General features: G+C 34.2%; 1 protein-coding gene across 1 annotated transcript in view; it reads right to left on the reverse strand.

Moving 5' to 3' along the window:
* Positions 1 to 6: 6 nt before the first annotated feature.
* The window catches only part of LOC149376094 (uncharacterized), a 67930-nt gene continuing 43172 nt past the window's right edge, over positions 7 to 24764 (reverse strand). Inside the window, exons 2-5 of the mRNA XM_089590940.1 lie at positions 11692 to 11835; positions 7833 to 8113; positions 6026 to 6318; positions 7 to 1482 (exon numbers count right to left, since the gene is read on the reverse strand). Of these exons, the coding sequence (XP_089447066.1) occupies positions 636 to 1482; positions 6026 to 6318; positions 7833 to 8113; positions 11692 to 11835 (1565 nt within the window). The 3' untranslated portion in view covers positions 7 to 635. The remainder of the gene's footprint in view (positions 1483 to 6025; positions 6319 to 7832; positions 8114 to 11691; positions 11836 to 24764) is intronic.

Raw genomic sequence — 24764 nt, forward strand, 5'->3', positions numbered from 1 at the left:
CTGGTTTCCTTTATTTCATTAAATGCGACTATCGTCATGTTTTTCTCGTTATCTTACCTATATTGTTACAGATAGTAGAAATTAATATCTTTTGTTACTTCAACGTGGTTAGTTTGTATTACATAAAACAACGTCCAAGTATGTACAAAGCAGTACAGCACCACTTTGGTGTTAAAGAACGCGCTCTGACTATATCGTTTTACATTTGCATTTTACATTCGTCGCATAAATAGCAAGGACAAATCTGGCACATCACATTATGGATAAAGTACTCTAAAATATATCGTTACTCTCTTAAACTCGGATCAACTAAGAATTACTAGTACCATGTACATAATTACACCGGCGCTCCATCATGCAGGTAGATGAGAGGCGTCGCTTCCTTAAAATATTTTTCGAGCTATCGTCCCCCTTTGGGCGTCGCACAGTCAATCCACATGTCACAACTGGACGGAGCAAACGACCGTGGCCCAGAAGGGCAGGATAGCGCGAGCAATCGAATCACAACGAAAGAGAAGTCTTGGATACTCGAGTTTCGAAATTTTTGGCAAAAACGAAAAAAATAATAGTAATAACAACGATAGTCGAAAAGCCCAGCAACGACGGGTCGCTAGCGAGACGGACGACGGTCTGGGTCAGAAGACCGTGTTGTAAATAGCCTCGCTGTCGTTCTGATGCACGCTGGCGTCGTTGCGGTCGGCGGGGGACTCCGGACTGCTCCGCACGAATATCTTGATGCGGTCGACCGCCGGCTGGAGCTCGAGGGACTGTTGCTCGCGCGGCTGCTCGTCCCGCACGAGGATCTTGACGCGGGCCATGACGTGGCTGCCGGGACATTGGCGGCCCACCACAGCCGGGCTCTCGCAGATCTCGGCGTAGATGTCGTCACCGGCGTGCCGGCGCTCGAGGGACTCGTGGTCCGGCGGGGCCGGGGTAGGCTGGGGTGCTCCCGCCAGGCTGTCCCGGACCCGCGAGTAGTTGGGCTGGAGCTCCACGGATGGCACCTCGAGGACCGACGTGGACACGGATCGTTGTACGGGCGACTTGCCAGGGGTCGGCTGTTTGGGATGCTGGAGGGGTTCGGATGGTTCGAGGCTTGAGTACTTCTGGGCTTGGACGGTCTTCATGGCGATTTCGGGGCGTACCGCGAAGGTGAAGGAGGCCGACTTCTTGGCGGGGTTGCGGCTGCGGCCGGCCTTGCGGAGTTTGTTGATGCGTTCGAGGATGCCGGCACCGGGGGTGGGGCCGGGACCGGCGCTGGCGCTGCGTGGCCGGGCCTCCGAGTCTGGGCGGCCGACCGCCGCTGTTGGCGGGCCTGGCTTCTTTAGCTGCTCCAAACCCTCGCGTAGACTTTGCAGGATGGGTTTGCTCTCGGGCTTGGGTTTGATCTTTTTCAGGTGCATTTCCTTTAGGTTCTCATCCTCGGAGTGTAGCTTTTGCGGGGCCACCCGCGGTTCCGTCGCGCGATCGCCCATCGCTCTACTGAAAGAAAGCATAATGTTTCGTTGTTATCATTTTCATATTTTATTATTCAGTAAGTTAACATGTACCATACTTCTTACTACATACAATAAAATTTATTCATATTTTTTTCTTACATGTTCTTTTATCTTTTCAAACGGTATCAAATTATGCGTGTGCAATTTTTTATGTAAATAAAAACAAAAACAATTAAAAAATTTTTTTTAGTAAACATAATCATGTTTATACGTTGTATATTAAGGGCAATATTAAATAATAACTGTTCATAGATTTTAAACAGAGTTTTTTGCCTTCAGCCGTTTCTTGTAAAAAGATAAACAAGTATAATCAAATACTATCACTGTAAATTATTTTAATGGAATATTGTAACTATTAAATGCATCTAAACTTTTGAAAACACTAGTAAACAAACCACGTTAAAAAAAAAAGACTTCAGTTACGGGATCATTTACCTTTTTAATATAAATATAATTCACGGCAATGACAGCTATCATGATAATTTATTCAAAAATATTATGATGCATGCCTACGGAGTTTTACTCCCTGAGTTGATGAAAAATTTTAACTTTTCTGATGCTAACGCTTCTGTGACATTAAAGACGGCAATACCTGAATACAAATCAAAAGTATTCAAAGCATGGGCAGAGGACAGGGTAACACTGACATCGTAGATACGCGATGTTCCCTTTCACTAAGTGTGGATCTAAAATCGGTCTATAAGCTCGGTCTAAGCCATTACGCATCCTTGAGCTCTTGCGTTTTACGGATGTAATAGGTGGTAGGCAGTCGAATACAAAAAAATTTGTATTACCATTATGTCAATCAAATGAATCATTTAAAACGACACGAGACATAAATATTTTTGATTAATGAAAGGAACCACCCAATCTTTAAACGAGCGGATGAATGTATGAAAAACATTATTCGTCTTGCATTTAAAGTATGACCAATCTACGGATAACCAGAGCAAAAGTAACAATTTAAAGGATTTCTTTAGAGACCACTTTTACAGCCCAATATCATACCCAAAGAAGTTTGATATTTTGTTATGTATCTTATGAAGAAAAAATTACAAGTTAAAAAATCTGTAAGTTTTGTGATAAACACTTTCTCCGCAAAGGATACGCTAAACAGTTATAATATGCTTAAAAAACGATTTTTCAGATGTTTTAGTACAATTTATTTGTTTAAATTATTAGGATGACCATAGACGAAAATTGTCGCAGCAGAAAATGTATACTTTTATGAGGTCTCCAACTTTTATACTTAACACTTTTGCCCACAAACGTAATGTAAAAAAGTTTGATGCTGTATATAACAAACTTTCGGCCTTTTTGAAACGAATTATACCGTTTAGAGTGTCAAGATGATATTATGGAGAGGAATTTACTAAACGATAAAGCTTTATTTTCATGAATTCTAGAACTTTCGTATGGAAAACTTTATTGCAAAATTTTGATTCCTGTCTTTCGTGGGAAAAAATGATTTCTTCCCTATTTTTGTACCTACTTTGCATTACAGAGCACCTGTATTGCGATACAGAAAGTTGTACTTTATTTTGATTTCAAAATACTTCTATCTAAAACTTTGTATTTGAACGCGAACATGTTGAATGTATATGCAAAAGTATAGTTATCGCAAAAAACTGGTTTTTTTCGTAAAAATATAAAAATGCCGGCATAATTTCTTTATCCCAATGTATGTGCCATCGAATTTGCATTGATATCAAACCGACATAATAACTTACAAAAATTTGAGCCTATCCAGGTTATAATAATACATGAGTTAGACAAAAAACTTTATTACAAAAAAGAAATAGGCAATATTTGAAAGAGTTTAAATACTCTGAAATACTTTATTTCAGCTTTAATTCAAGTTATCCAAATATTCAATTACTTTATTTAAATTAAATATCTGAACTACATATTGTAATACAATTATATTTGAAATAGTAGTTCAAATCAAATACATAAAGAAATATTTTATTTGAAATCAAATATTTCAATTGTTATTAAAAATTGTTAAAAAAATATTTAGTATTTTTATTTAAAATAAAGTATTTAGATTTAAAAAATTTTGTTTTCGTATTCAAAATATTTTAGTTAAATCATCATCAGTATTTTCTAAAATAATTTCATATACTGTAATTAAAATCTCAAGTAAATAGTACTTTATTTTTCAAAAAATTTTATTTTATTTATAAAACAGTTATTTTTCATTAAATAAAAAAGTATATTTTTTCATCTATCAAATACGACTTTTCCCAAGCTGTGTGCATGTATATATGTGTGTACGTATAGTATAGACTCGGGCAAAGTCGTATTTATTATATGAAAAAAGTTACTTCTTTATTTGGAAAAAGGCAGGCTTATTAATAAAATTAAACTTTTATTAAAATAAAGTAACAATTATTTAAAATTTAATTAGAGTATTTAAAATAATTCTAACAAATGCAGCTGGTGTTGTAATTAAAATATTTCAAATACGATAAACAAAATTTTTTTTAAATCTAAATGCTTTATTTTAAATTGATTTCAAATAATAAGTTTTGAATACAAAAACTTTAAATACAATTGTATTTGGTCAATGAATTTTAAATAACGTATTTAAACTAAAAATGTATTTAATAGAAGTATTTAAAGTATTATTTAATCAAATACAAATGTATTTCAAATAATTGACTCCAAAAACAATTGTATTAAAAATTTTCGAATTGAAATACTTAGTCAATTAATTGTACATCAAGTATTTTATATTAAATATTTTACTAAATAAATTTTGTATTTGATAAAGTAATGGAAATAATTGAGTCGAATACAAGTATATTTTTTTAAATCCCTGGTAGAAACGTAAAAATGTTACTATATAAACTGGCTAGAAACTCGTCAACATGTTATAAGCCCATTTACGCATGTACGTTAACGAGTTTCTAGCCAGTTTATGTAGTAATTTTCTACCAGGGCGTCTTTGAATTAAAAAAGTAGTGGTCCACGACAAAGAGCGTTACCATAAAATTCAAAATTTACATTTTTTATTTTATTCTATGGCCATATATACATACAACATATAATATTTTAAAGCAAAATCAGCACTATCATGTATTATCATGTCTATTGGTATTACCCAAACCCAACCATATAAAATTTTTGTAAAAGAACACAAGGTGAATTTCTCGTGCAAAAAGCAGCTGCTACAAGATATATGTTGTACATATGAATACAAACGTGTATATATACACATTAATTTTAGGTTCCAAGTCCTGAGAATGAATATTGATAATTTTTTATTTTTACATTCAATTTTTGTCTTGAAAGCATTATAAGGAGTTTTTAAGCCGAAAATTGGATGGCGCTACTTCTAGTCCTGGAGCTTTTGTATTAAAAAAAAAAAAAAAACTCGTACCTGGTGAGCAACCATTCAGTTAAAAAACATTTCATCAACCTCAGTGCTTGTGTACATACATTTATATTGTTGAAATTATACAGGGAGCCGCTACGCATACCGAGAGAAGGTATTGTGAGTAAGGAAATCACTCGAGAACAACCCATACTCATGCGGTTCCGAAACGCTTTGATTTCATACATTCGTATTTGAAATACAATATTTAAATATATTTTGTAATACCATTGTAGTTTATCAAAGTATTTTAAATAATTAAATAAAATACAAGTTTATTTAAGCAAATTATTTCAAAAACTTCATCAAATACAATTTCACCTGAAACAATGTATTTCAAATAATAATGCATTTCGTATAATTAAAAGGAAATACTACTTTCTGCTCTTGTATTGTATTTAACATTTATCGTACAAACGTATTTAATGATTTTATTTAAAAAAAAAAAAATAGTTTAATTAGTAGATTTCAAATAAAAATAATAAATATTCTTTTAAATATTTTTTAATGACTGAACTATTTTATTTGAAATGAAATGTTAACTTAAGTATTATATTTGAATTACTTTTTTAAATATAATTATAAGTAGAGTATTTACTTCAGATATTAATTTAAACAAAGTAATTGAGTATTTGGAGAACCTGAATTAAAGCTGAAATCAAGTATTTCAGAGTATTTCAACTCTATCGAATACTGCCCGTCTCTGCATTACCAACTCGGATCACCTTCATACTGAGCTTGAAATTTGTTCAACATCAAAACTAGACGATTTATAAGTGGTTAAACGTTTTGCTCTAACGAACGTATTCAGCACTTCCATAGATTGGTCAAGCCAATGCAAAATAAAAAATAAAAATCCACGTCACTTTTTCAGGGGGGTAGGGAGTAAATTCTATGAATTTGATTGTCAACGTGGGAGTTAGGGGGGGAGAGAGGGGCGTGTTGAAACGGGTAAACGAGCAATAGATTGTTTTTATTGGTAAATTGTGATTGATTGGTGTAATATTGAAATTTTTTTATATCCCTCGCCATCATCGGTCTTCAGTGAACAGGCGGACATAAATAAAAAAAAAAAAAAAAAAGGACAAATGATCCAGGAGAGGAAAACTATTTACATTCTTATATTTGTATACCATATACTATGTACCTGCAGGCGGTGAGGAGCCGTTGCATCTTGGGAGAGGCAAGAAGGCGAGCCTCGGAGGGGTAGCCCAGCCTCGCCCGGCGAACCCTAGGAGCGCCACTGCCCGCCACCAGGAGCTCGAGCATCTCCGGATTGTAGACCGGCGTCTCGGGCACGAGGCAGCCGAGAACTATGGGCCCCCGCGTTGACAACTCGAGCTGCATCAGGCCTCCGTACTCCCGCGGTAGTGGCACCGGCAGCGGACCGGCTATCAGGCGCACACGCAGCGGTAGTTGCCGCCTCGCAAGCTGGTGCACCTGTACACGAACAGTGTGAAATCTTAGTTGATTCAGCAATTAATACTGTAGCTGCAATCCATTTTTTCTTTTAATCAGTTGATTTTTATATTCATTTCGAACGTATGTGGCATGTGCGTTGAAAGTACGATCAACGTCAACATTCACTTTGCATTTGATCCCGCAACACCGTGTACATTATTTAATCCGATGCACGTCGACGTATATCAAGCTTAATTGGAAAGTGAACTGTATGATGCGCTAAGCCCTCGAGTGCGACGTTAAATTGTTTGATAAAAAGGGGAGAAAAAAAAAGAGAAACAATACAATAATACGAGATGGATGGCATAGTGATTGTTATAACGGGTCACGACACCGGCTTTTGTTGTTTCCTCAACACGGGTGTATCAAGGCTTCCATTCTCCGTTCATTCCAATAAGCTTTAAATTGCCCGTACAGATCGAAACAATGGAGACAAGTGAAGGCGGTTACCAACCGTCAGGGCACGATGGTTGGCAAAAGGAGGCCCATTATCGATAGGAAGAATTGTTTATCAGCTTATATTCGGCATTCGTGCAGGTTTAACCGTGCTCAGGGCTTGGGGCTGTTGTAGGTGTTGTTGAAACCATTAGTATTTGTTACCAGTGAAATTTGAACAGGAAAACGAATCGTTCGACGAAATTAATATCAAATTCGAAAACAAGCGAGTCAAGCAATAGGAAATCGTTTTAGAAAGTAATTACTCTCAAATTATATCGCGCCCAACTCCAATTTTCCACCGTGAGTTTATAAAGTGTCTTGTCAATGCTATGAGCACTACCTACTGTGTATTTTGATAAGCGATAATTAAATTTTGAACACAACATGTTACCACGGTACGTATACACCAAACTGATCCCTGGTTTTTTCTCCATTGTCTCGGTAGTCATAAAAAGTTTTGTAAAATATTTCAAAGACAATATTGCACATCGATCTTACGGATTTGAATGGTTTTTCACTCTTCGTATATTACTTATGATTCGTCAACGAAAAACTAAATTAAACTTGTTGAGAGTAAATATAATTTTAATCTATTTAATTATTATGTTACATACAGCAGGATATTATTTATCAAAGTATATAATGTACTTATTTTTTCATAATTTGTTGCACAAGTTGTAATTTTATTTAATGTTACACTAACTTACGTGGATAAATCTAAATCGCTTTTTTTTCGTTACGTAGAAGTGGTATTTTTCAAGAATTCCTTGATTCATTTCGATTGATTTTTCTACATTTTGATTTTATAGTTGGATCAATTTTATATTTCATAATGAAGATGACAACGCTTTTTACGTTAACGAAAATTGAGCAACTTGATGTGACGCTGGTATACCTAAAAATCAATGTACAGGACTTGAAATTTTTGCTCTATTGAAAATAGAGGAAATACTTTAAAATGTATAAAGTGTTCGATAAACAGTTGGTTCTTGTTGGTTTGAAAATCAAAGATTTTCTCGTACCCCGAAAATTGGAGAAGGGCGAGAAGCACAAACCTTGTAGAGAAGAGCGTCACTGCTAGTGTCGAGGTTGCCGCCGGCAGAGCCATCACCGAGGCAGACGGCATAAAACTCGCCCCGGGCGGACAATGGTGCAAACACTTCTCGGCCGTGGGCGTCAAGGCATTGGGCGTACTGGTCGCGCTCCGAGAAACCACCCGTTATGTTGAAGGCCACCGAGCTACCGCGCCTCATGTCTTGGAAAACCGCCAGTAGCCGCAGCACTTCGCCAGCTCGGATCGTCGTTTTCGTGTAGTGAGCCCGCAAATTGCCATTTTCTGCAACAGTAGTAATGTAGCATGTAAGTCTATTTTCAGACTTGGCCAAAGTCGTATTAATTATTTAAAAAAAAAAAAAAAAAACTATTTCATTTGGAAAAAAATAACCGTTTTATTAATTCAATGAAATTTTTTTTCAAAATAAAGTAACAATTACTTGATACTTTAATTACAATATTTAGAATTATTTTAATAAATACTGATGGTGTTGTAATTCAAATATTTTAAATACATTAAACAAAATTTAAAAAATCTAAATACTTTATTTTAAATAGATTTCAAATTATATGTTTTGAATACAAAAAAGTTGAAGTACAATTATATTTGGTCAATGGATTTCTAATAACGAAATACAAATGTATTTGATGGAAGTATTTTAGTTTATTTGTTGAAAAACATTTGTATTTAAAATCATTCACAACAAATAAAGTTGTATTTAAAATTTTTTATTTTGAAATACTTCATCAATTAATTGTATTTCAAATATTTAAATTAAATACTTGACTAACTATATTTGTATTTAATAAAGTAATTGAAATAATTGAGTCAAATAAAAGTATAATTTTTGAACGTGTTTGATTAATTTTCCACGACAAAGTGCGTTACCATGAAATTCAAAATTTAAATTTTTTGTATTATTGTATGGCCATATCTAAACATAATACACAATGTTTCAAAGCAAAATCAGCACTATCATGTATTATCATGTCTATTGGTATTACCCAAACCCAACCATATACAAATTTTGTAAATTCATAAAAATTTTTAATTTGTTTATGAAAACTTTGTTTTAAAACCATTATACAGCGTTTTTAAGCCGAAAACTGGATATAACTGTACGTATAGTTTGAGAGCTTTTGTGTTTTGTAAAAAAACATTCTGGTACCTGGTGAGACATTTAAAAATCTCTATCAACCTCTGCAGCGCTTGTACATACATACATTACTGAAATTATATAGGGAGCCACTACGCATTTGCTAGATGAATGTATTGTAAGTGGGAAATCAATCATTCGGGAAAAACCCATACTGATGCTGTCCCGAAACGATTTGATTTCATACATTAGTATTTGAAATACAATATTTAAATATATATTGTAATACCATTGCAGTTTATCAAAGCATTTTAAATAACTAAATAAAATACAAGTTTATTTAAGCAAATTATTTCGAATATTTTATCAAATACAAGTGTATCTGAAACAATGTGTTTTAAATAAAAATGTATTTGGTACAATTTATTTGAAATAAAGTGTTTAAACTACCTTCTATTTAAATGTTTTATTCATTATTTATTATATTTAAATACAAGTTCCTATTTCAAATAAAATAGTTTAATTACAGTGTTTTAAATAAAAATAATAAGTTTTTTTTAAACATTTTTTAACGACTGAACTACTTTATTTGAAATGAAATATTAATTTAAGTATTTTATTTGAATTACTATTTTAAATACAATTGTAAGAAGAGTATTTAGTTGAGATATTTTATTATAGTAAATTAATTAAATTGTTGGAAAACTTGAATTACAGCTGAAATAAAAAGTATTTCAGAGTAATTCAACTCTGTCAAATACTGCGTACCTCTGTGTATTTTTATGCACGTATGCAGGGTTTCCCAATTTGTCTTTGTGTGTCACCTTTAGTTCATACTTTATGCTTGTATAAGATCACAAAATACCCATTACAGTAATGAACATGCTTACAATCAAAGTAAGTGGTACACGTGTATATTCACGCGCAGGTAGGCATATGAACCGTATATGCAGATGCTATAAGGGCTTAACAAGCATTATTCATTCATTATTAAAAAAAAAAAATCGCCTCATACCATGATGGATTGTTCACGTTGTACCGATATGAAAATCTACAAGCTTACATGTCATAGCGAATGCTCAAAACATTTGCAAAATTATATGCATTGTTCTAACGTAATTATAATTCTTAACTTTTGTACCTTCACCGTTTATTTGAGTCTACTGAAGCTTAGCAAAAGATGATTGTAAGTCTTACTGACTTAACAGTGCTCAAATTGGCTTCACATTCTCAAATATTTTAAAGGTCCATTCTTATCAAATTTTACGTCTTTTCGGAAAGAGATTAACCTCAAACAAACTGGTATATAACGATTTATAACTTTTTTCAAAGGTCCACTATTTTAAGATTTTTTTTTTTGTTCGTCAAATTTTATTACAATGAGTTTGCCGTAACGCACATTACGTTTAATCATTATTTAGTTAACAATTTAATTTTATCAATTTAAAAATAAATCCTTGAAATGTTAAATTCTTTATGTGATATCTTTACTTATTAAATTTTTATAGTCTATTAATTTTTTTCAATTTTGTATCCTATCCAGCCCTTTTTTTCACGACACTCCTTCTGTTATGAGTTTTTTATGCTATACAGCGTTTTACCGTGTATGCTTAAGATCACGATACATTGATAAACCTGTATATGAGTAATGTCCACACAAAACTTGATTATCATATTCTTCTCCCAGATGAGGAAGGTCATCAACTATCTCACTGATTTAAAATAAAAGAGTTTAATGTTTGACGATTGTTAAGTAATTTGTGTTAGTTCTTTGACCGAGGCATCGGTATAATGTTATCACAAGAAATAAAGCAAAAACAAGCAAACGATTTTTGATTGCCACTGTTGAAGTACGCAAAGTTTTGTGCGGAAAAGCTAAAAATTTCGAGATTTTTTTTTTTTTAATTATAATTAATGTTCCGTCGGATACCTTTAAACAAAATATTTCGACAAGAATTATGTGTCTTTGGAAAGCTCATAATGATTTTTATGCGATTCTAAAAAAACTATGACCTCTAGATCATTATTTGAAGAAGTCTATGCAATATTTTTTGGACTTAATAAATTGCGATCGAACAAGTGAATCTTGCATGCTTTGTAAATGTGATCGATGCATACGTAAATTTAATAAAATTAAAAACGTATAGTGCCTTATTTGTTTACCTACAATTTATTTTTAATCAGATTCGAGCCCAGTCTTCGTAAAGTTAAAAAAAAAGCACGTTGATAGACAGTATACTTAAGCTGTTCGTCTTAAAAAATTTCAGTTTAGGAAAAGTTTGACAAGTTGTACACAGGATGAAGTCGTGAGTATCATTGCAGTCATCTCTAGTTAATCGTGAAAAAAATCTCAGCGGATCAATACAGTGTGAGGTAGGGTAAAAATTTATAATGAGAAACGGGAAGAACGAGCGATGACAGGAGAAACTTTTTGGTCAGATTTCTATCTAGGTACTATAGGTTTTGTGGCAAGCAGATAGGCAGCTCATATACTAATAATAAATGCTGAAAGGGCCGGTGGGCAGAGGAGCGAAAGGATAACAGATAAATAATGCGCGAGCCGGGAGCCTTTGTTCGAGACTTCAACGCCTGAATTTGTATTACCTTGCATATACCGTAAATCACGTGCCCATGCACTGCTGAAGTAATCATACAGCTGAGCTAACAGGGTGCGATGGAGCTTGCGTGATTAAATGCACGATGTCTGTGTAATACGTGTGGAAGAGTACTATTGATGATGGCAGCAGTGGCTGAATGGACTTACCCATTTTCGAATGTGTAAGGCTGTACGCCCTGAGTGGGGCGGCTAGTAGGAACGCCGGTACTCCGGCTCGTACCAACGTTTCGACCCTCCGGTAAACTCTGGCTCCTGCTGCCGTCCCGTTTCCAGATATCACTGAGAACCATCCTGAAACATGTGCAACATAGCAATACGTCAGTCAGTAACAGAATTTCAATAATTTTAGTCATAAGATTAACAATTGGTGGTTAAAATTATTAATATTGTACTTGTTGATTGACGTTGTACTTAAAATTTTAATGGTAATATTAACAGTTTGGATATCATTTATGGTTTCATACTTCTATGTATAGGAATAGCTTTAATGACACTTAGTGGTTAAAGTGCTGTAGCCTTGTACCAGCCGAAGGAACTTGAGGAGTCAACAGCTTAGATTCGGTAGAAAAATATCCGAGTTTACCTAACTATCTAATCCTGATGATTATCAGTAAATTTTTCCGGTGCTAACATCATGAGGAAGGAAGCTATATTATGTCGGGCCAAATAGTCTCTAAAATCACAATGGATATTTAAAAGGCCCGTACGGTGGGTTAGATGGTTCATTAGGTGGTAGAGACGTGGGATAGCATACGTAAGAATCTAGCAAAGCGTATTGCACCAGCTTCTCTATGCTTACACGTTGTGGTGTGATTCCAAAGTTTCGAGAGAAGGTTCTCAAGGGCCGATCCCAATAATTCATGGAATCTCATGTTATTCGTCATGAGACGCAAGAAAGAGGTTTTAGTTTCAGTTATTGCCACATGATGCTTTTTTACATTGTAGAATGTGTTTCCATCGTGCCGCCATGTCTGTCTACAAATTTCAAAAGCTTTTAAATTATAATGAATATTAACATCAAGAAACTCGTGAAACTATTTCAATATTTTCATTCCAGTTGTTTCAGGGACCAAACGTACAATTCGTGAATATTTACACGGAAAAACTGACTAGATAGGTAATCATTCATCAATTGACGTAATTGTATATTCATACGTATGTCTATATATATATATATATATATATATATATATATATATATATATATATATATATATATACGTCTCACTTTGAGGTGAATGGGGGAAATAGGTTTTGATTTCAACTTTGGCAACTTCATTTCATTGTATAGGCTCTTCGGCGCTGTAGTAGTCACATCTCCCTCAAATATGGCGTCGCGATGGAAGGCGCAGAACGGCACGAAAATGAGACCTGGGAACGCCACACCTTATATTCTTACATCATGGTAGAGGTTTTAGTTTCAACTTCAGCCACTTTATTTACTTTTCTAAGGACTCTCCGGTGCTATTAGTCGCGTCTCATTTCGAATACACTGAAATATTTTTATGCGCCATTATTATCGATAAAAAAAATTCTCAACTTTTTTAAAGAGTACTATGTTAGATGTTCAAAGCTTTTGATTCGTTAAATGTAAAATAAAATGAAAAACAAACGTCTTGCAAATACTAACTAAGTATGGGAAAATAAAAAAATAAAAACGTTAGGTACTTTTAATCCACAACTCGTGGTGGTTAAATACAAAATCCTTATTTTCAACCGTTATTAACTATTGAAGTGGTCATTGGCAATTCAGTTTTAATCTTTAATTACTAGTGTGGTAATTTGCGGTTAAAATTATATATTTATTAATCATCAATAATAAGTTGAAATAAAAAAAAATTTTTGAAACTAGCATTTATAACTCATTAGTACGAGGCAGACAACCAACTTCCTACGTAGATCGAAATTATTTGAATCAAATACTCAAATATATATTTTTTCAATGCCAATTTGTTCAGGGTTGCATAAGCTTTTCTCTGTTATTTCTTGCATTTCAGATAAAAGTAAAAGTATCCCTATCCCACCAAGAACATAAAAGATTCACTGCTTTTCGTACAAGTTTTTTTGTGGGTTTGCATGCCAGCCCAGTATAAAATTTCTCGTAAAATTTTTCTTGGTAGTAAGGCCTGTATACTTTAACAAGTTCCACATTATCCACAAGACCTATGGCTCACTGCACCTAAAAAAATTACCTGTTGTATCTAAAAGCATTAAAAATCTATTGAAGTAAGATAAGGATGTTTATTTTTGCCATTGTATGTTTGTGTATCAATGTACGACGAGAATGAAAAGGCAATGCATATTTCGGAAAAAATGCAAATCTGCATCAAAACCAAAAGTCAGATCGCCAAGTCATGTGGTGGTGACAAAAAAGGAGGCCAGTGTTTCTCATTGATAAAGATGTTTTCTTCGATGATTGGACTTTTCAAGGATGAGGTGTTCTCCCGAGTCATCCCATGCTTTGCAGGCTCTCGATCTTTTCTTGATAAAAGCGAGTGAGACGATCGTGCTCCGAAAAGAAAGTGCAAAAAGAGGACGCTCCAAGCTGTACTCATGGTTGTGTAACTGAAGCAGCGAACGGGGTGCCCGAACAAGAAGAAGAAAAGCTGACATCTTAAAAAGTGCAAGTATTCCGAGTGGCGGTATAGAAGAACCGAAGGTCGCCCGCTTCCTTTACGTCAGAGCTAATTCATTGGCCTGTAAAGATGCAGCGAGATATGGTCGTTTCTGGATGACAAGTGGTACACGCATACATATTGTGGTGGATGAGCTTGGGCTTTGCGAAAAAAATCTTTAAAGCATCAGCAACGCACCATTAAATCTGCTGGGAATGTATTTTTATGTGCTGCTGCTGGTGCATTGCAGCAACATGACAAGCTTTTCACCTGTTCTCTCAGCTTACAACTGCTTCTACGGGAATGTTCGCCGGTTTAGTTGTTTCTTTATTTATACTTTTTTCATCTCTTTTTTTTCTTTATCTCTTAATACATGTAATTTTATGAGTGAATGAACGATGGAAACGCAATTTGGAGGTAAAGATCATCGGGTATTTAGATAAGAATGCAAAAACCTTAAAGCAAACCTTATTAATTTTAGTATAAGATTATACCAATAACAGTCTGACTCCGCGTTAAATTATGAAATTTTGGATGTTACATATATACATACCTAATAGCTCTTATTCAAATTAAACGAATATTTAATTTTTTGCGTGTGGCTTGGGTGGGTGTCTTTTTTCCGAAAAGTTATAACTCCGAACCGGTCATTTTTTAGAATTGTATAATAATGATAAAAATTTTATAGAAATGTCAAGTGTCAGAACACTTCATGTAAGATAATCTTTATTTTTATATGTGTATTTAAAATAATATATTATCATAATTTATATTTAATGAATTGTTGAAGTTAAAAAAATTATTATTTAAACAACTATTTTGGCAGAAATGCTATAATTTTGAAATTTTTCATTCACAATACTTATTCTTAGAAGGTTTATATTTAAGAAAAAAAATTTTTATGGTAAGTGCAATCAAAGAATACGTATACGTATACGTATCATTAATCGTATACGCGACTAATTGTAAGAATGAGTGTGTCTGTGTATGTACCTGACAATGTTTTGAAACAATAGGAAGACTCGATGGAAGCGAGCACTCTTGTACTGGCAGTACGTCATGCCATGGTTAAACTCTAGACTTTGTACATAATATCGTTTTATAAGAGGTATATCTATACTTATACATTGTCTGCCATAGAATGTTTTAGAAGTATAACTTCATTATTGTGTGCCCAAGAACCCACTGTTTACTGGTTTCTGTGAATTAGTGTGAATCTTAACGTATACTTTACATATTAAGCAGACTTGAGTGCGTCAAGAAACAAAAACAGATTTTGGTTTGATTTGTAAAACACCACATTATAATTTTAATGAAAAGATGTGCGACTGCATATGAGAAATGATGAAAATTGAGTCCACATTGTTGGTGTAAATAGCGAGACGTGTATAACAGTCATCAACAATTTCGGGGTGTAAAAAACAACTCCAAAACATTTTATTTTAATTTCTCCTTTCTCAGACTCTTTACTCTTTTATTTAAGATTTTAAACCATGAACTCTAACCCAAACAGAATGTGCATCCTCTAATGCGTGTTGTAGGTAGCCACTCTTTTAATCGCAATATGGAGACTTATACAGTTTAAAATCAACATGGAAATTAACCAGTTTATACTTTATATTAAGCTTAGAAATTAATCGAGAAGTCAGACATTTTGCATAGAAACTGAAAATAAATAAGGTATAGGGTCTTAAAGTACAAAGATTTTCGATGCACAAGTTGTTTTCAACTCGTATGGAGTCAAGTTTTCAGAGCAGTCCTGATGGAGAGCCACGAAGAATCTTCCAGTTAAAGTCGCTATATTTTTTGTATCTCTGTGTCGAGTAAGGGGTAAATGTATAAAAGTTGCGGAGTCTTTGCGAGGATGATCAGCCAGACCCTCTAATTAATGGCACAGTTGTGCCATCGCCACTTGTACTCGTTGAAAACTGGGTAGCAGGGCACAGTCAGATGCACCTCAGTACAAGTATACCAGGTAAGTAAAAGTGTAGGTTGATGTATTACCTCACGACTCACGACTAGTGGCATGCATCTCGGTGCGTACATATTCTACTTGAAAATGCACTCTTTTCTCACACCTTCACTAGGTGCCTATAGGTATATGTACAGTTACCTATCCGGCCGTACGAAACAGAGGAAGAAATCACACGGTGCAGGGCAGTTCACGCAATCGATGTATCAACAGTCCCCAAGCCGGCTTCCCATATTGTTCTCTCTCGAGTATACGTGGGTATACAATTACGCGCTTCTCGCTTGTTAACACGCCGAGATGTAATTGCGCGCATCCTTCCACGCTTTTGCCATCATACTCTCACTCTGTTATACAACGGATTTCAGAGCTGCAGCCGTGACTACGTAATACATTTTGTACAGTGCGGGTGATTATGAGGATTCTTTTGTCTTTGGCGGAACCCGAGACTTAAAATCCCATAAGTGGGTCTGTAAATCTATATACATAAACGCACGCACGCACCTGTACCAACTTTTTGCACGCAGACTCACTGGCGTATAAATATAAATATACAGACGTTACCAGTGTAGCTTTGGCTTGGGTATCTATATGGCGTTTGGCATGTAACACGTACAACACACGCGTAGGTACCCAAGTAATGAGAAAATGTTTCAGTGGTTTGTGTGAGGCATTATGCCTTGAATTCTTCTCACTCGTTAGTCTGCTTTCCTACTTGCATAAGCCTTTTGTTACTTCTGAACGATGCTTCTCATTCAGTTTCCTGGAAAAAGTTAATTTTTAACTTGCTTTTACGGAATATTTGTCTTTAAAGTTATCATAGTCATTCTTGTTTCAAGCGATGGTAAGTAAGTCACCAAATCATGTTTTTTTTTTTTTGTTTGAAGCATCTTGTATGCTATTTTGGGACAAAGAAAGTGAGATGCTCGTAATACCATAAATTAATTACATTGTAAAATCACTCTCTTGTCACAGTTTTTAAATCTGCCAATAAGTGGGTAAATCTAATGAAGATAAAAATTCTTTGTCACTTTGGTATGTAACTATTATGCCGCTGCCTAAAAGAAAGCACACCCACTTGATCACGCTTTCGAGCTGAATTGACACTATTAAACTTTTTTTTAAAAAAGCGTAAAATTTTTTGGCGCGTCAGAATATAAAAATAATTTACGTGTTTTACGGGTATGCTCATACATCATTTGATTGAGCAGAAATCAGTGTCTGTCTATATTTTTATACAGTTATAAGCAAGGCAAAATGGGAAAAAAAACAACATCGTTTTCTTCAAATGACACAATTTTTATGCGCTGTACGAATAAAAACTCGATCAGCCGGTTTAGCATACTACAAGAGCTCACTTGAGAACCACGACGAGGAGGAAGGAGAATTGGTAGTGTAGGGGTCTTACGGGGGGGGGGGGCTCATGAAATTCCACGAAATCAATTTTCCTGCAGTCTGCGTTGGTTCTAATATTGAAATTTGGAGATACAAGTAGAGTAACTGCTTGCACGGCGAATCAACAAAAAATGCATAATGAGAACACGCAAGAAAACCACGTATTATCGATTACTCAATTGGGGGAACATGGTATCACTAGTTTTATTTTACAAGCTTATTTCACAGAGCAACAAAAGTCGTACACGCGCGTGCGACCAAACATATGCAAGGAGATAGAGAGAGAGAGAGAAAGAATGAAACTAATTTCAATCATCGACTGCGAAATCGTGGTCCAATTTTTCGAAACAGCCCAAGTATAGATTAAAGACGTAGTACATCATATTATCGACGAGTCAATACAAAACAGGATATTATTAATTGGGTAACAAAAATTTAGGATGATAAGAAATTGAGAAAAAATTAAATTAAATTTGTTCAAGGAGTAAACTATACATGGATTCCACTTGAATAGTCGAGATGTAATTGTACGGTAACCCATGGAAAAAGAGAGAAAGGGAAGCCGAGGGAAAGCGGGAGAGACAAAGACTCATTGTGCATAATACGTACATCAGGGATCACTCAAATGTCAAAAAATTATATGAGATCCACCGGCTTTAAAAACACGTGGAAATGAAAGAGCTGCTACTTAGAATTTTCCCAGGTGATCCGTCCCAATCAACTCCCAGTTTGATCTATGTCATCGAGGCATGCCTTGCTTGGTATCGGTTGCGACGCGACGTGATCAGCGTCGCACGCAAGCTAGTCTCCCTTTCTATTTTTCTTCTCCTTGTTTTTTTTTTCTTGCTTTCTCATCCGCACTTGTCAGCCTTGCAGGTAATTAATAGCTGCTCTGTTTGGGTGCTGACCAACTCTTGAACTGGTAGCTCTACAATTCGAGCTCAAGCTCAAGGCTGGACTCTTCCAAATCGGGGGAGTGATACGAGTAGGTATACGTGATTGAAATCTCCAAAAATCATGAGATGGAGGGGAAAAAGTTTTGAAAAACTAAATTTTACACTATCTTTTTTCTCTGAAAATAAAAATACGATGAGAAATCGGCAACATAAAAAAAAAATTTACTATTTCAGATTTTGCAAACTCTGATTTTCTGATTCAGACAAGAGATAGGGGTGAATTTTAGTTAAAACAGAATTCGTATTATAGATTGTGTTTTATATTTATTCCAAAGTGATTGACACACTTTTATTACTGTACTCAGTAGAAGAAAATAATTTTAATACGGTGCATAATTACACTAATGCCATAAATGTTGATTAGCAATATACTTTTAAATATTTTGGAGCGATTCATTACAATAAGGCTCGGAGTTATGTTTTTAATCATGATCGTCTTTCAGAATGGAGCATTAAACGTTTTGTGGGGTTGAAATATGGATTTTTTCGTACTTAAAGTACATAACAAAAAAATGTGAGCAATGATTGACAGTTTTGTTCTATTGATATTCGATATCATTTTTATCAAGGAGGTTTGGGAGTATCATTAAGGGTGCGTATACATGGGAGTCCCGAAGTCCCGAGACTGACAGACTAAAGCTCGAGAAATCCCGTTGGCGGTAAAATGTAAAAATTATAAGGTGCCTCTTTGATTTCATTCTCTGTTTGTATACATAATGAGCTGTTCCTTATGAAATTTAAGTTTGAAGCGTAATAACAGTTGAAATAAAATTATTGTGTTACACACCTTGAATAAAAATGAGCAATAGTATCATATCAGTAAGTACAGTAATGTAGTTAAGTCAATTAAATTAATTAAAATTATGTTAAATATAAAGTCATAACAACATAACCATTCCATCAAAAAGTTCTTTAACTTATTCATTGTAAATTGAGAATATGAATGTTTTATTTTAGTCACTAACCTGTAAATACTGCAATGAATCTCTAAACATTGCAAACAATAATTGGAATCACAGGTGTTTCAAGAAACTATCATCAAGTGAATATGTCTTGGTATCAAGTGATAAATATAAAGTTTTTCCAAGTAAGTTGTAGTATATTAAAACAATTAAAGGACCACTTATGCTACTTCTTGAAGTATATATGTTTTATAACGATTTAAGCCTTAACGTCAAATCTGAAAGCTGCTGAAGATGCTGAGACCAATACAACAGATGAGTTATCGGACTCTCCTGTAAATAATGATTCAAGTAACAAAGGAAGTGAGAAAATAAGCCAAAATAATCAAGACTCATTTGATGAGTCATTGATTGTAGCAGTTCAAAAAAGACGACCCCTGTGGGATCACAAAAATATTCCTCCAGAGGAAAGAACCCATTTAAAGAAAAACATACATTGGCTAGCAGTTTGCAAAATGATCTCAACATAAGCCAAGTGGAGCAGCTGCTTCGGGCAAAAAGCACCCATCCGAAACATTTAAGTTTTATGCACTTATGCAGTTTTTGAATGATTCTACAGATCCTGTTCCGTAAGTAATAACTATTATGTACATAATGACACATAAGAGGCATATTAGTCTATAAAATATTTGTCTTGAATATAGTACGATTTCATCAATGGATTCAACAGCAAACACAACGATGTTTGACTTAACTGATAATGAAGAAGCTGGTCCTCAAGAACCAATCATTCCAGATTTTTACAAAAAAAAGTCTAGAAAACGTACGTAATAGTATATAACTAAAATACCTTAACAATACCTTGAAAAGGTATTTTTACGGCTTACTAAAATCATTGCAGGTCAAATGGCTGAGGTTAATGACTTCGATACCCAAATTTTGTCATGTCTTAAAGACAATAAAACTTTAGACGGTGTTGATGGTTTCTTAATTCAAGTCGGAGAAATTATTCGCCATCAAGTACCCGAAGAATCAAGGCTGCAATTGCAGATTGAAGTTTTAGTGTTTTTAAACGAAAAAAAAAGAATTAAGTTCATAATTTATTTTTTCTTAAAGTTGTGTACATTATAGATAATTATAAAAAATCAAAAAAGAGTGTGATTGAATACATAGAAGACTGCGTTATAGAGATTGTACGTACTATTATTATTAAGTAAAAAAATACTAAAAATACTTAAGTACTGTCACGTTACAATGATATAAATGTATTAAAAAGGATCATATAGAATATTTTAAAGTGTAAGATTCCCATTATGATTACAAAACATCAAAAAAGGTTGCGAATGTCTTACAAGAACAGCTGTACAAAGATTGCATTCTATACTTACTATAAATTTAAAAAATAATTGAGTGTTTGCAAAATAATAAACGTGGTACATAAATAAATAAATAAAAACTATCTTCAATAATTTAATGATTCATTTTTAATACTAACTACATATTTCTCGTCATACATGCCCATGGTTTTTTAAAAGTTGTTTGCATACATAATTATGATTGTTTGTGTACACTATTCCTCAAAAATCATTATTAAAAGTTTTGTTCCACTGAAACGGCACTGCTCCCTCGTTGAAAAAAAATTTGCATTCTCATCTCTTATATTTACTGCTAAAATTCGTCTAGCCCTCTTACGATTCCTCATTAATGTTTTGCAAACTCTGATATTCTTCATTTACTTGCATGTTTCCAAATTAATCAGAATAATCAGAATGTTCCGGTCTCTGCATTAATAAAAAGTTTTGCAAGCAAACACAAGCTTTTACTGCTTCTAATAAGTTTGGTAATGAAATTTTAACACTATTTCTAAAGAATCGCCACGTACTTGTTAGCTCTCCAAAACTACATTCAACTATACGTCTTGCTCTAGACTGTCGGTAGTTAAACACTTTTTTTTCCAAACTTAAATTTGAACTTCTGGGATAAGGAGTCAACATAAATTTGCTCAAGCCAAAAGCTTCATCTCCTAAAAACACATGTGGTATCTTCATACCTCCTGGTACCAAAGATCTCGGTGGGGGAATATTTAATGGGCGTTTTTGATCATGTTACCTATCTTACTATTATGAAAAACTCCTCCATCACTTTGACGCCCAGCAGCTCCAATTTCAACAAAAATAAACTTTTTGTACGCATCTACGTAGGCTTGGAGGTGAACACTGTGATGCCCCTTGTAATCATAAAAGTAAGAACAACTGTTTGGAGGAGCCTAAAAAAACACAATAAAATGTTTATTTTTCAATACATTTCTGTACTGATAGATACATTTTATTTATTTAACCACCAAGTTATATATTTACCTGCATTGTAATCAGTTAACTGTCTACGCAGCCTAAGCAGTTGGAAAAGTTCCACTCTGCCTCGAATCCTGTTGCAATTTTTCTCCACACATTTTGGGTAAAATTACTTACAAAAACAATGGGTTTCAAAGTATTCCACAGTTCTCGGCAAGTTTCTTCTACAATTTTAGACGATGTAAGGTAAAAGCATCAGTACGTGAACACTTCCTAAAATTGCACCAGTAGATTGAACAGCTTGAATAAACTATTTTCAATTTAAGTGGATAAAAAAAAAATGTTTCTGATATCCTTTGATCGTTCTTTAGATAAAACAAAATTTATATTTCAGTAAGTCTTTATACTCAACGAGAAAAAAATTATTTATTTGTGCAACTTGTATGAGGTGGCTTGTGAGACTGTTCAGGTACTGGTACCATTATGTTTTACCTATATCCAGTACTCGAACACATAAAAATGATTGAAATCACTGTTAATCAATAATAATAGTATGTCAAGCCAGTCGTTATAGTTTTCATAATATGTCACCAATGAAATTAGAAAGAAATTTTTTGATTTGGTTATTTGCAATACATAATAAAAATAGAAATCAGTAGAAGGCAGCTAACATAACCTCTCTCCCATTTAATTAACATGGGATGTTCAAGTACTCGGTCAAAAATACGTATCGGTACCAATACCTGAACACGCTGTTCATCTACTGGGTCATTGGTAAAAAAACTTTAAAATTAATTTATTAATTGTACACATGACCTAGAAAAACTTTTTTGTTTTTTTTTTAAAGGAAAAAATGTAAACTTACTGGCGCAATGACTGTTTTGTTGTTATGCAAATCAGAAATTCAATAAAAATGAGAAAACAAAGACTTTCTGGAAAAAGTGTTCACGTACTGGTGCTTTTACCTTACTTGGATGAACTCTGAACATCAAAGACAAAGTCTTTAAGTTATCACCCGTTGCAAGATATCGCAAAGTCAATTGTAAACGGATTGTAGCAGATATTGGATTCCGAACAACAATTTTTTTTGATATTTTAGGGCCTACTATAGATAAAAGATTATCAAATACTTTTGGCGTCATTCGGAAAAAATTAAGAAAACCTTCTTTATCATGCAGTCTTCAAGTTATTATTAAATTGTTGCTTGCTCCTTGAGTTATTATGTTCACTTCTTTGTACACTTCAGAAACCCACACTCACTTTACCTTAGACTTTTTTTCGTGATTTAACAAAACGCGATTTATTACAAACAATTTTTTAATTTTATTTTTTAGCGCAATCTTGTCATGAGTATTAGCATTTTTTTTCAATAACACTAAAATAATGTTTTTTAGATTAGAAGATGTGAGGTGCATCGTTCTAGTTCGATTCGCAGTCAAACAATATAATTTTTTTCAATTAATAATACAAAGTAGTACTTCAACTTGTAAGACGTTTACAAGAGACCAATCAAAATTAAACCCCCAAGTGATTTCTCGAGCTTTAGTCTGTCAGTCTCGGGACTTCGAGACTCCCATGTATACGCACCCTGCGAGGAACGGGGAGTCCCCGCGGCTCGCGCAGATGTACCACCTTTACCGCGCACCTCCTCTTGCAGTCGACAAACTTGAATCTGTCTGACTGTAATTGGTTATATTTTTGAAAAATGCCTGGTGAGTCGTGATTTTTTTGTTGAGCTTCTTTCTTTTTTACTAAGGTATCTATACAAACGTTTTTTTTTAACTAACACATTTATAATGTACCGTAATTTTTTATTAAAAGGCAAGCTAACCTTGCTCTCTCATAAGAGACCGTATTCAGGTGGCTCATAACATGTGTACTATCTGATTGCGTGACATCAAACCATCAAAGCTATAAATATCCGGTCATGACGCTGCCATAGCACAAGTAACCTGTGTCTTTTCATACAAAATCACCCTTTCGATAGCCAATACCAAAATATTACCTGGTACACCCAAATTTTTTCGATATCATTGAGAAGCTTAGGATTTCTACTTTCAATTCCTAATTTTATACAAAGAGTTTAGGTATATTTTGGAAAATATCGTAACATTTTTAATCAATATTGTATGGCCTTCCATAAGAGCTCACGTTAAACATGAATTTTTAAGAGATTTAATTTCAAAAAATTGCGTGGCAACACAGCTTCAAATTTTTAGAGGTGATTCAGTTCATATTCAAGTATAATTCCTCCAAGTTTCGTTGATGCTTGAGTTATTTCGATTTCGTAGTGAGCCACCTTCAATATTTCATAATTGTTTTCTCGAAAACTTCCCTGGTAAAAAATCTGAAAAAATTTATGTACACTCCTGATATGCTCAAATATAGCATACATTTTTTGGGCACGATTCTACATTTTGAACTTTTGTCCCAAACCTCCTTAAGACCAGTGTAACGCTATTTCTTCTTCTAAAAGAATAAGTATCACGTGACTGTCACCAGAATACGCCGTGATCTGATTGGTCGTGAGTGACGAAAGGCGGTACATTTAAATGTACATATGAGATTGAGTAGATAAGCGCTCTACGCGGACACCTAGCGCCCTCAAAGACTAATCGAAGTCGTTTTATCGCTTGGATTTATTTTTAACATTTAATCATTCTATTTAGATTAAATAAACATTAGAACTATGTTTGATAAAAAAAGTTAGGGGGGTTGGCGCGCGGAGCGCGCAGGGGGCGAAGCGCCCTAATGTAATAAAAAATCCATTAATTTAACTTTATAGACAAGCATCCTGAAATAGGATATTTCATATTATACTCGAAACGTTTGTATTGAAATAACTGATCATATGCAAGTAACTTTTAGCACTGTTGAAATTTGCGATTCCATTTTCAAATCGGAATGAAATGTTCCTGCAATCTCAACTTGAACATCACCACCGCCAATTTTATACTTCCACTTCTAGTCAACAGATTAAAAACAAAAACTTTTTGCTGCGACAATCTAGCTTTAAGTATCACCAACTCCGTACACCTAGAGAAATTTTGAATAGAAAGTTCCTGCAGCTCACGATCTGATTGTCATCAAAA

This window comes from Copidosoma floridanum, unplaced genomic scaffold (assembly GCF_036245765.1).
Source record: "Copidosoma floridanum isolate Cflo_tuat_1 unplaced genomic scaffold, Cflo_Japanese_pri ptg000001l, whole genome shotgun sequence".
NCBI classification, from domain to species: domain Eukaryota; kingdom Metazoa; phylum Arthropoda; class Insecta; order Hymenoptera; family Encyrtidae; genus Copidosoma; species Copidosoma floridanum.